This window comes from Limulus polyphemus, unplaced genomic scaffold (genome assembly GCF_000517525.1).
Source record: "Limulus polyphemus unplaced genomic scaffold, Limulus_polyphemus-2.1.2 Scaffold2728, whole genome shotgun sequence".
Lineage (NCBI taxonomy): Eukaryota > Metazoa > Arthropoda > Merostomata > Xiphosura > Limulidae > Limulus > Limulus polyphemus.
In genome coordinates, this window is record NW_013668338.1 from 148,712 (window position 1) to 162,457 (window position 13,746).

Sequence of the window (13,746 nt, forward strand, 5' to 3'; positions counted from 1 at the left end):
CGGGTCACTTTTATGAAAATTTCTAGCATAAGTAATTTTATACCACACTACCGTTCGCGCTCTTTACGAAACTTCTTCGTTCAAATCTATTTCCCTGTCAATGGTCCCATCTTCTTTGAAAAATGAAATGGTATTTCCATTTACTCCCGATCAACAGTCAAATATCTTTTCTTGAATTATGAATAACACGAATGGATTGAAATATTTAATTAAATTATCTCCAAATAAACCTTCATTTCGGTGCAATATTGAAATTAGCTTGAATTCTTTATAACCTCTGAATAGTGGGTGATCCAACGAGTCACGGGTGGTCTAGTATTTTCTAAATTGGAACAAAATGTTCGCGCAGTATTTCACAAAATAGAGACAGATACCTGATGATGGCCATACGAGCGGTCGAAACGTTCTAAAAAAAAGTTAAATAAAATTAAATAATTTACTCAAAAGCTGTATCTTTGGACTTTTATTTACAGTTCATTAACGTATTTTAATAAAATAATTAAAATCATTGAAATATACTTTTTGTATAGATGATGTTTTTTCTTTAACTCACGCTCTTCTTCTTGGTTTAACGTTACTTTAACTGCGACTAAATGGCTTTATTTCAACGTTGTTAAAATAATGGCTAACTTAATATCAATGATAGAAATGTATAAATATTAAGTTGATTTTTTCTTGTGTATTTCGTAATAACTGTAATGGGCTTTACTCACTCAATGACGTTAGTAAGTATCTAATCTATTTCAGGTGTTTTTCAGCCTGAGTAGCGCCCTCTTTACTCACACTACAAGTCTCTTTGCTGTAACTTTTGTAGAAATAACGTTACTTGGCCACTCGCGAATAAGTTAGGAGCGGATTTATTTCTTTAGCATTTCTTTCATTACATCTGGTAACTTATTATAAATATGTCATACCCATTTCGCTACCACCAGTCAGATGTATTGGAATAATTAATTACCTGGGCACTAATGCATACAGATGAAACCTAATCCTTATACATACGGTGTTTTTATTAATTTTATTTTACTCACCAGTTTGCCTGAATTTAGTTAGGGTTTGAAGAATATGTAGCATTGATGTTACTAATTTGTTATTTCAAAATACTCAGTGTACAAACCGTTTACAATAGTTAAAATACATATGAAGCCCGATCTATAATTGGATTCACCACTTGTCACTGAGATATACCACTTTCGGGGAATTCCACCCATCATCAGTAACTCTGGACGAGGAAAAATCGAAAAACAAGAATAGGCTTTTTGTAGTGGTGAGCTGTATGTTGTACGTCTTGTTTTATTTCAAGATTAGGCTTTTTGTAGTGGTGAGCTGTATGTTGTACGTCTTGTCTTATTTCAAGACTAGTCTTTTTGTAGTGGTGAGCTGTATGTTGTACGTCTTGTCTTATTTTAAATCTAGGCTTTTTGTAGTAGTGAGCTATACGTTGTACGTCTTGTCTTATTGCAAGACTAGGCTTTTTGTGGTGGTGAGCTATACGTTGTACGTCTTGTCTTATTGTAAGACTAGGCTTTTTGTGGTGGTAAGCTGTACGTTGTACCTCTTGTCTTATTTTGTTTTTAATTTAAACACTATGATATTTATAAACTATTATAAACTAAAATGATATTTTACTCTTAACATTCTGATCATCTGTTGATTATATGTATATATATGTCAATCACTAATTTTAACTAGATTGCCTTGTGTTAACCACCAAACGTTAGTTTGAATGTCATGTTTAATTCCTTTAACGTTATGTACAAAATAATATATTAATTGCAACCATTAATTAGTGTATAACACCTTAAATACCTAAGTTTAACTAAATTATATGTGTATCTAACAAACTCATTAGTTAAAGTTGCTCATTTGTGGTTCATGATAAGCCTGAGGACTTTTAACGATAAAAGTCGGGTTTAGATACTGGCGGTGGGCATTGTGTAACCATGTGCTTAATAACAAACAAACAAAAACTTAATGCTAATCAATTTATAATATATATGATCACTCAACCGTTAAATGGTATATTAAAAAGCTTATGATGTGTTATCCCAACCAAAATAAGTGCGTATAAAGTAACCACGTAACGTTAACTACCGTATAACATTTTAACTACCAATGTTTAACGCGTTACTCACGGAGTACAATGCCTCCAATTTTATCAACTGCGTGGCACGAAACATAAGTTGATAATAAAGTGTTAACCATAAAACACCGAGTTTAGTATAATATATTAACCATTAAACTTTAAGAACAGTTTAACGTGCTAACCATTAAATGTTAAATTAGCTCTAATAATTCGACCATATGGTGTTAATTAGAATATTATGAATTATACATAGTATGTTTAATACCAAGTATTAATTAAAGTAAGGTCAACACTTAAAAATATGGTGAAATAAGCTTAATGTGTTTAATATGTGTTGATAGCTCGAAAATGCATTTTTCATCATCAAAGGAAGAGATGTAGAAATGCCCCCCAGTGGCACAGCGGAATGTCTGCGGACTTACAACGCTAGAATCTGGGTTTCGATACCTGTGGTGGGCAGAGTACAGATAGCCCATTGTGTAGCTTTATGCTTAACTACAAACAACAACTATGTAGAGATGTCTACTTCCATTAGATTAGTACTCAAATCGTTAGATCTACAGAAACCAAAGTGTGAACATAACTGCAAGAAATGTTCTAAGAAAGTCTTAATTACAAAAGATTTAGTGGTCAACGTTCCAAGCAAGTTTTAATTACAAGAGTTTAGATTTTAGTATGTTCTAAGCCAGTTTTTTATTACAAAATATTTAGAGTTCAGCATGTTCTAAGCAATTTTTAATTACAAAAGATTTAGTGGTCAACATGTTCTAAGAAAGTTTTAATTAGAAAAGATTTAATGGTCAATATGTTCTAAGCAAGTTTTAATTAGAAAAGATTTAGTGGTCAGCATGTTCTAAGCAAGTTTTAATTAGAAAGGATTTAGTGGTCAGCATACTCTAAGCAAGTTTTAATTACAAAATATTTAGTGGTCAACATGTTCTAAGCAAGTTTTAATTACAAAATATTTAGTGGTCAGCATGTTCTAAGCAAGTCTTAATTACAAAGATTTAGTGGTCAGCATGAGAATTTAATATGGCAACCAGCAATTTTCTAAATTGATATTTTTAATGGAACGTCAGGACAGCTCGTGTTACCACTTGGAGCTAAATAGATAGATGATCGTTAATAATATGATCTTTTAATTTCAACACCGTCACTATTACTCTCGCCCCTTCTTTTCTTTTCTTTCCTTTTTTTAAGGCTTCGAATAGTTACATTTTCACCGGTTGGGTTTATTATAGTTAAGTAGCTTCGGCGCGAAGATAGTAATTACTGATAATTAAATGTCTGTCTAGAGTGCCTGTAAAGAACAATCCCGTCACTAATTTTATCGTGCCTGTGTTGTTCACATGGAGAAGACACTTACAATATCACGCTATTTAGCCAAGTTACTTAAGCTAAACAAAGATAATTACTGAATGTAATGCTAGCAAAATAGGTTGATATATGTTAATAGCCTAAATTTTTATAAATACTCCCACACACGTGCAAGTCCACAGTATTTTAAATGTCTGTCCGGAAACAAGTTAGACAAAAAAAAAAAAATGCAGGTTTAGCTCATTGCTTTAATTATTCTACTTCTTTGCGTAATATTTTCGATCCCTCCTAACACCAAGTTATTGTATTACAAATATAAATATACTTTCATTTGGAATTGAATATAAACATAATATTATTTGTTTGTTGGCCCGGCATGGCCAGGTGGTTAGGGCGCTCAACTCGCAATTTGCGAGTCGCGAGTTCGAATCCCTGTCACACCATTCAGCCGTGAGGGCGTTATAATGTGACGGTCAATCACACTATTCGTTGGTAAAAGAGTAGCCCAAGAGTTGGCTGTGGGTGGTGATGACTAGCTGCCTTCCCTCTAGTCTTACACTGTTAAATTAGGGACGGCTAGCGCAGATAGCCCTCGTGTAGCTTTGAGCGAAATTCAAACCATTTTGTCTGTTTTTAATTTTGTCCTAGATCTACAAGTATTTTAATCTGTTCCAAGTGGCTTTTCATACTAACTAAAGTTAGACTCACCAAACTATTATCAAATTGTTAACATTTGGTATAAGGAAGTTTTTCACTGTGTCTTATTCTGCTTGTGTTTTTCTTCAATACTTAAAAATCCCTTATACTAAAAACTCGTATACCTAATATTGCTTCACTACACTATACTTCACTCAACACTTTTATACACAGGCCAAAATATTTATAGCGAATTTCCAGAATGCTCCTATAAACTATCGAATCCGTGTATCTAATTTTATGTCCAAACACTTACTTCAAAACGTGTAATCTCATTACTGTGCACCTATATCAACTTCCAAATACGTTATCATACTTTGAAACTAACGCAGTCATCAGGAAACCAATATTATCGATATAAACTCAAACATAATTTTCAACGTGATACACTTAGTCTCAAATGTGTACGCTCACTCTTCATAATTCATAGTTTATAATAGAACTAGGCGATCAAATACCAACATTCAAAGTGCAATACTAAATTTCTACATTCGGAATAAATAATATTCTCAAAATTAAACTCATTTCTTCCTTTATAATAAAAAATACATATTTCACTATCAACCCACTCAGTCACTAGAACTAAGCTCAATTACACGGTGCCCCAAAATCCTTAACTTAGAAACAAGGTCAGTTACTAATGATCAAACTATTTATTTACTACCAAGCTCAGTTACAAATTGTCACACTCTTTAGTTGATACCAAGTTTAGTTACTAGGTGCCAAACCCTTTATTCGTAACTAAGTTCAGTTACTAGATGCCAAACCATTTATTTAATAGCAAGCTTAGTTAGTAGCTGCCAAACCCTTTACTTGATAAAAAGCTTAGTTAATAGTACCAAACTCTTTGCTTACTAACAACTCAACTTACTCAGTAACTACTAGGTGCCAAACCATTTATTTAGTAGCAGGCTCAGATTCTAGGTGCCAGGTCCGTTATTTAGAACCAAGCTCAGATAATAGGTGCCAAACCCTTTACTTAGTAACAAGCATAGTTACTAAAAGACAAGCACTTTGCTTAGCAACAAACTAACTTACTCAGTACAAAGCTCTGAAGTAGTAGGTGCCAAATCCTTTTTTTAGTACCAAGATCAGTTACAAAGTGTCAAACTCTTCAGTTGGTAGCAAGCTTAGTTACTAGGTGCCAAACCTTTCAGTTGGTAGCAAAATTAGTTACTAGGTACGAAACCCTTTAATGTAATGCTTAGTTGCTAAGTTCCAAGCACTTTGCTTGGTAACAAACTAACTTACTCAGTACAAAGCTCTGAAGTAGTAGGTGCTAAATTCTTTATTTAGTACGAAGCTCAGTCACAAAGTGTCAAAACCTTTAGTTAGTACAAAACTTATTTAGAGGCAAGCTTAGTTACTAGGTGCTAAATCCTTTACTTAGTACAAAGCTTAGTTACTAAGTGACATACTCTTTGCTGAGTAACAAACCAACTTACTCAATCAATACCAAGCTCTTAAATACTCGGTGCCAAACTCATTACTTATTTCCAGGTTCAGTTACTAAATGCTAAAACTTTTACTTAGAACGAAGCTCAGTTAAAGGTCCCAAACTATTTACTTAGTACCAACCTCAGTTACAGGTCCCAAACTGTTTTTTTTTTAGAAACAAGTTCTGTTACTCGGCGTCAACCTCTTTACTTAGTAACAAGTCCTGTTACAGGTGCCAAACTCTATACTTAGAATCAAGCTCAGATACTAGATACCAAACCATTTATTTAGTATCAAGCTTAATTACTAGGTACCAAACCCTCTACTTAATAGAAGGCTTAGTTACTAAGTGCCAAACGTGTTTACCCAGTTTATTCAGTACCAGGCTTAGAAGTACTAGGTACCAAACCCTCTACTTAATACTATCGTAATTTACTTAGTATATTGAATACTAAATCCCTAAACTCATTATCAGATCACTTTCTCAATATCAGACCTTTTGTTCATTACTATCTGTTTCTGCCAAAGTATTAAACTTTTTTAGTTACTGCCAATCCCAATTATTCAGTATCAAACCCGTTTACTTTGTTCCACCACTTTTATTCAGAACGAAATTCGTCTATCCAACAATAAAAATGAAATATTTAATACAAACATGTCTACTCAGTATCAAACTCTTATACAAAATACTAAAGTTTTTAGTTGGTGTCAAACATCTGCTAAGTATATGATTCTTTACTCAGTGCTACATATTGTACTAGTACTTACTAAGTACCAACCATGCAATATTTAATCCCTACAATCTGAACAATTAGTTTACTCAAAATCAAACCATTTTCTTTAGTTACCATTCCTTTTATTTAATACCAAACTCGTTTATCCTGTATCAAACCAGTTTTAAACAAGAGTGAAATTTATTCAATTTCGTTCAGTACCAAACCCATTTACTCAATACACAACCTACTTATGAAATATTAAATTTTCTTGTTTTTTTCTCAACACTAAACCAATACATTTTAAAACCATGATCTCAGTCAGACGCACCTTTCTTCTCTCCCAGCATTATCTGTTGGTTATCTTCTCGTCGCCATGTTATATTAGGAGTTGGAATCCCTGAAGCACGACACTGTAGGGTCACGTGACTCCCCTCTTTAACTTCTCTGTCGGAGCTGGTGGTGTTATCATCAATTTTGGGTGGTACTAGAAATGAGAACCTTGCTATATTATTTAATATAATAAAATATAATAAGTCTATTAAGAATTTTTTATATGTTTTTAATGAAATACTGTGTATCTATTACATGAACAATTATAAATATACACATTATGTGTATAATATATGTTAACGTTTCTAGTATAGGCACTGAATAATCACCCGTTCGATGTAAGTGAAGTTGACTAAACATCATAGAGGTTGAAACAGTTCGGACCTACCAGTTTAAACTTTCGATAGTTTATTTATGGTTAGAGATAAGACGTACGTTTTATTGATGGAAACTACAGGATGTTAATCATTTCTGAAGGCGAATAATTACTTAGCTACAGCCAAAAGGTTTAAATTCCTTTTAAGTAGAATCTGATCGAGATTTACTTCTCCAGAGTTAATAATTATATCTTACATTAAAGTGAATGTCCTTGTTCAGTATATTAAAGTGATTTTGTACCTATCTAACCAGAAGTATCGAATAAGCTTTCTCAAGTAGTAACTATAGTTTAGCTTTAAGTAAAGAAAAACTACTTTTCTCTCAGCATCTGACGCTTGAAATATTTAAATATCACACCTTATGTTTCTATTATTTAAAAGCAAGACTTCAGTCGAAACAGCTTCATAGGAAGAGATATTTATCTTCGAATAATTTAAATGCAAATGTGTCCTTCACTTAGGATAGAAGTTACAACATGTCTAGCGATCTACTTATCCGAATCTAATATCTTATATTTGACTTAGTGAAACGTATACGAACCAGTGTTATGTAGAGTGAACATATTTATGTTTTATCTTGAGCTAGACGTAAATACACCTATGTAGTTATGCTAACCATATGTGTTTAGTTACAATAGAAATTATATTACTATTATTGAACAATTTTACTAGGACCTAACTAAGTCCAAAAACAGTCACAGTCCAAATTCGAACAATTATGGAAAGTTAACTAGTAAAGGCTCGTATGTACTATAACAGTCATTAATCCACTCACTATATAAGTTATTAGCGTTAATCTGACTCCAGGCTGACAATTATCGCGTCACTACTGGATATGTGCTTTGTTTAAAATACAACAGTCATTAATCCACTTACTATACGAGGGATTAGTGTTAATCTGATTCCATGCTGACCCTTATCATGTTATTAGATGATATGTACTTTGTCCTAAATACATCAGTCATTAATCCACTTACTAAAGAAGGGAATAGCGTTAATCTAACTCCATGCTGACTCTTATCGTGTTACTAGGTGATAAGTACTTTGGCTTAACCACAAAATTCATTAATCCACCTGCTAAAAATGGGTTAGTGTTAATCTCTAACGTGTTTTTATATCCTTCTTGAAAGTATGTGCCTAGGATTTACGAACATCAGCCAAATATCACCTTAGTGTTAATCTCATACTGACTTTTGTGGACTCACTTGATGGAACATACTTTAAAGTACCTACAAGAATCGTATTGAGAGGATGTGTAAACATGGCTTTATGCTAATCTGACACGATTATCATTTCAAGATATTTTGTGTTGTATATATATATATATATACATATAATTTCTTCATTTTACCTTAACATTGATGAAGGTTCTTTTTAACCTCCTAAAAAAGAACATTTGTGTTAGGATAGTTACAAGATAGCATGTTTATACACCATGAGAGAGTTTTTGTTGTTTTTGAGGTGTATTATGTAAATGTTATGGTTGTTGACACTATAAAGTAACTATGGCCAAAACGTCTGGTTGTTGACACTATATTTCACTGCAGATAATTACTATATTTCTTTACTGAACATCTGAAACAAAACAAGCCAATTGTTAACACGAGTTTTATGTTTCAGTTTGTTTGTGATATCTTAACATACAGTGACTGTAAGATACAATATACGCTTATAAGTCTAAGTATATTGTTTCAGAAAGTATAATTTTCGAAGTCCTTCATTATTTATAGTTTGGGTAAAAAGAATTTATTTATAAACAGGGAGTAAATTTTAAATGGTGTAAGATAATTTGCCTAAACAAGATTTATAGTGGTGTGGGCTTTATCTGTATACAAATTATATATATATATATATTTACAAAATGTTTAGTTTAAGAGTTTTGCACAAGGCTTCTTCACAGTGGGTGTTTCAGCTTAAAAAAACCCTAATTTTGAGCTGATTTCTAGAAAAAAAAGGCAAGTTATACATCCACTGACAACCCTTGGGCTAATTTCCCATATCTAATAGTAGGACTTGACTATCACTCTTATAATGCACTAATGGCATTATGTAGTATGAAGCACCATTTTGCGGTCGCGAACCATGAATCTTCGAATTTACTTTCCTGTTTAGCTGTCCTTTAGATTAATTTAATTGTAAACTTCCTATTAAAATGTTTATTACAAACTTTTGTATAGCCATGTAGTAGGAAAGTAGAAATGTTTCTTTTCGAACCTTGAAATATATTAATAGTGAAAATGTTATCCAACATGTTATTAGTGAACATATTATCCAATTTTCTGCACTATCCTTTTCTAAGCAACCTGTAATAACTATTTTGTAAGCTTATCATCCAATGTTTAATCTTACTGAATTTGACGTTTTAAGTTAAAAGTATGTTAATAGCGAACACGTTAACCAATAAATGCACGGTTAGTGGAAGTATTATATCAGGTATGTACTAGATGGTTGGAAGAGTTAACCTATGGATTGACTAAAGACTGTGTTAATAGCGAACATATTATCCAATAAATGCACGGTTAGTAGAAGTATTATGTCAGGTCTGTATTAGATGGTTGGAAGAGTTAACTTATGGATTGACTAAGGACTATGCTAATAGCGAACACGTTATTTGATAAATACACGGTTAGTGGAAGTATTATATCAGGTATGTACTAGATGGTTGGAAGAGTTAACTTATGAATTGACTAAGGACTGTGTTAATAGCGAACGCGTTATCCAATAAATGCACGGTAGTGGAAGTATTATATCAGGCCTGTACTATGTGGTTGGAAGAGTTAACCTATGGATTGACTAAGGACTGTGTTAATAGCGAACATGTTATCTGATAAATGCATGGTTAGTGGAAGTATTATATCAGGTACGTACTAGATGGTTGGAAGAGTTAACCTATGGATTGACTAAAGACTATGCTGAAATTCTGAACTTTGTCGTTGACCAATATTAGAATTGGGCAGCAGTTTCCTGAGAAAATCCTAGAACTGAACCTACTAAACCTTTGGGTTATTATTCATTATCGATTTACTTTGGAGGATATAAAGAATAAACCAAAAATAAACGTCTTTCACTTTGAAAAGTGGGTCAAGGATGATAAGGATTAATGGGATAAAACTGGATACTGTTTATCTGGTTAAGACACCCATCTCATACTGATTCTCTATATCAGGCACTGATGTGATACTGTTCTTCTTGTTAAGACACCGACCTGATACTGTTTATTTGGTTGAGACACGGACCTGATACTGTTTCTCTGGTTATGACACCTATCTGATACTGTTTATTTGGTTGAGACACCTACCTGATACTGTTTGTCTAGTTAAGACATCTACCTGATACTGTTTCTCTGATTATGGCACCTACCTGATACTGTTTGTCTAGTTAAGACATCTACCTGATACTGTTTCTCTGGTTAAGACACCTACCTGATACTGTTTCTCTGGTTATGACACCTATCTGATACTGTTTATTTGGTTGAGACACCGACCTGATACTGTTTGTCTAGTTAAGACATCTACCTGATACTGTTTCTCTGGTAAAGACACCTACCTGATACTGTTTCTCTGGTTATGACACCTATCTGATACTGTTCATCTGGTTGAGACACTGACCTGATACTTCACTTAGCTAGCAGAAATTTACTAGAAGTACTATTATATCAGTGATATGATAGTATATGTGTAAAAAGTCTCCGTTATCAAACCTGGGATTTTGTTTGTCCTTCTGATACTTCACAGTAAGGTGCTTTATATTTTTAGCTGATCCACGAACTCTATCCTTCTGACATGGGAATGAATGTCTTGCCCCAGTCTGTAATTATATATCTCCTACGTCACCCTAATAGCTATATTGCTGGTTCCGTTATCAAACTACTGAGACTGAAACTAAAATTTCAGAAACGAGGAAAGTTTAGAGAGAGATGTCTCTTACAAGGTATAAAATATATTATTTTATTCTTTTTGCACTTATTTTAGTACACTTTGTACAAGTGCAAAGCGATGTCATTCTAAACGAATTTGGACACTTTACGATTTGGGATGGAAAGGCGTAGCCGCAAACATGATCTTGTGTCGGATAGAGGAAGACAGTATATAATAGTTGTTACACAGGCAGTATTTGAACGAAGTGGAAGATAAAAGTTAAAACATATTCTGTATTTTAATAACTGTCATATTACATAGTACTTATAATATTAAACGACACAATTCCTGGCTCTATACCATACTTAAGTAATTTGTCAGGGTGGTAACATGGATAAAAATGCTTGGAAATAGCAAGATGAAATATTTCAAATCGAATGGTTATGTTAAATGTACAAAATAATCTAACGTTTGATTAATATTCATTAATTGTTTTCTCTATTAATGAAGAAAAACCAAAATCAAAAACACTATAAATGATATAATAGTTTTTCCAAGCACCGACATTTTTCAATGTTGTCTAGCAACGGTCACTTTTTTGGCTTATTTTTCTCCTTTCATTTACAAAAATATTTTAATTAAAGACAATTTTATAATATTAGTGCACCTTATGTTAAGATAAAAAAATAATCATTATGTGTATATTTGGCGAAGGCCATGTTCGGTTCTATCCTGAAACACCTACTTACCTATCGTAAAGTTAAGGAAAGAAGTTAAGAAGGTTCGTCAGATTCGAAAGCTAGCGTTAACTCCTCTTAGAAATAGGTTATGTCTTAGGAACGATCTCTTTCCTAAGATGCTTTCTTGAAACTGACCATTGACTTTTAAGACAAGCAGTGACCACTTATTTCTAAGCGAAAGAATCCATAAAACCCATCTCTTAGCTCCAATACTCACTACATCTACTACGACAGAGCTGAGAGGCAAACATGATATCATGACATCTTCACTACTTCAGCTGGCAAAGGGCCCGGAATTTCTATTTAGTATATATATGGAAAAACCTATTAAGACTAGCTGCCGCCGGTCATAATTGTTAACTACTGAACAGAGGGTAGGCAGCCGGTCAATAGTACCATACAACCAACTATCCACGCTAAACGATTCATTGTCACCCTTGTAATGCTCTTGCATTTTATAGTTCAGGGAATATTTTATGGTATCACAAGGATTCCAACCAGGCTCCTCAGCTCCGAAATCCACAGCACTATCATAACGAAAACACGCAAAGGACTGAGATATACAAGCGATTCCAGACCATCTTCATTAATTTCACAAACAGAAAGCTGACAGATACATGTGATACCAGTCCACCTTCATTAGTTCCACAACCAGAAAGCTGACAAACGCACAATGATACCAGTCCACCTTCATTAATTCCACAAACAGAAAGCTGACAAACGCACATGATACCAGTCCACCTTCATTAATTCCACAAACAGAAAGCTGATAGACACACATGATACCAGTCCACCTTCATTAGTTCCACAACCAGAAAGCTGACAAACGCACATGATACCAGTCCACCTTCATTAGTTCCACAAACAGAAAGCTGACAGACACACGTGATACCAATCCGCCTTCATTAATTCCACAAACAGAAAGCTGATAGACGCACGTGATACCAGCCAGCCTTCATTAATTCCACAAACAGAATGCTGACAGACACACGTGAAACCAAACCATATTTATTAATTCCACAAACAGAAAGCTGACAGACATACGTGATACCAAGCATCTTCAATAGTTTCACAAAGTGAAAGCTGGCAGATACACGTGATACCAGTCCGCCTTCATTAATTACACAAACAGAATGCTAACAGACACATAATGATACCAGTCCGCCTTCATTAATTCCACAAACAGAATGTTGAGAGACACACATGATACCAGTCCGCCTTCATTAATTCCACAAACAGAATGCTAATAGACACATAATGATACCAGTCCGCCTTCATTAATTCCACAAACAGAATGCTAACAGACACATAACTCTTTGTGAAATTAATGAAGGCGGACTGGTATCAAAAGCTGACAGACACACGTGATACCAGTCCGCCTTCATTAATTTCACAAACAGAATGTTAACAGACACATAATGATACCAGTCCGCCTTCATTAATTCCACAAAGAGGAAGCTGACAGACACACGTGATACCAATCCGCCTTCATTAATTTCACAAACAGAATGCTGACAGACACACATGATACCAGTCTGCCTTCATTAATTCCTCTACAAGTGATGTGAGAGACAGAGATGAGCTACATACTTGCATTGTTTAGTGACTCACTGACAATGGTCTGTTTTGAATCATATTTTCAGTAAACTTAGTTCCTTTAAGGTAACATAATATTACTAGTAGTTTTTTAGTCATTTAACTTTTTTTTTATAATCTCCGGCAAATCACCACTAAGTTTTTGAACTATAACATTCTGGGCTCGATTCCAAGCGGTAGGCTGAGTGTATATAGCCATTGCGAAGTTTTTCTCTACAACAAACGAAACAGTATATAATTTTCACGTTTCATAACCAATTTCAATCGTGTTAAGTCACTAATATTTATTTTCGTTTCGGTATGTGTGTTGATATTTAATATATGACCATTATGATATAGTGATTTTTCCCGATTTGCACATATCTTATACATTAATATGTTTCTCATGACAATATTATTTTATTATAGTGATTATGTTCCATCTGTTGTTTAATATTATGTTGACTGATATTTACAGTGAAGGTTTTGCTGTTTGTATTTCTATTTATAATACCTTACATCAGTGGGTTTTATCACATCGTCATGTATTTTAGTATGAAAGTATTTTTGATATATGTAAGCTATGTTTATTATGTCATTTTTATAAACTAGTTG

General features: G+C 33.6%; 1 protein-coding gene across 2 annotated transcripts in view; it reads right to left on the reverse strand.

The window, feature by feature from the left end:
- The window catches only part of LOC111087838 (lachesin-like), a 74,833-nt gene extending 63,081 nt beyond the window's left edge, over nucleotides 1–11,752 (reverse strand). Inside the window, exons 1-2 of one of the 2 annotated variants that reach the window (XM_022395932.1) lie at nucleotides 11,566–11,752; nucleotides 6,581–6,736 (exon numbers count right to left, since the gene is read on the reverse strand). In XM_022395932.1, the coding sequence (XP_022251640.1) occupies nucleotides 6,581–6,599 (19 nt within the window). In that variant the 5' untranslated portion in view covers nucleotides 6,600–6,736; nucleotides 11,566–11,752. The remainder of the gene's footprint in view (nucleotides 1–6,580; nucleotides 6,737–11,565) is intronic. The other variant, XM_022395933.1, reaches the window with a different exon arrangement.
- Between the last annotated feature and the right edge of the window lie 1,994 nt (nucleotides 11,753–13,746).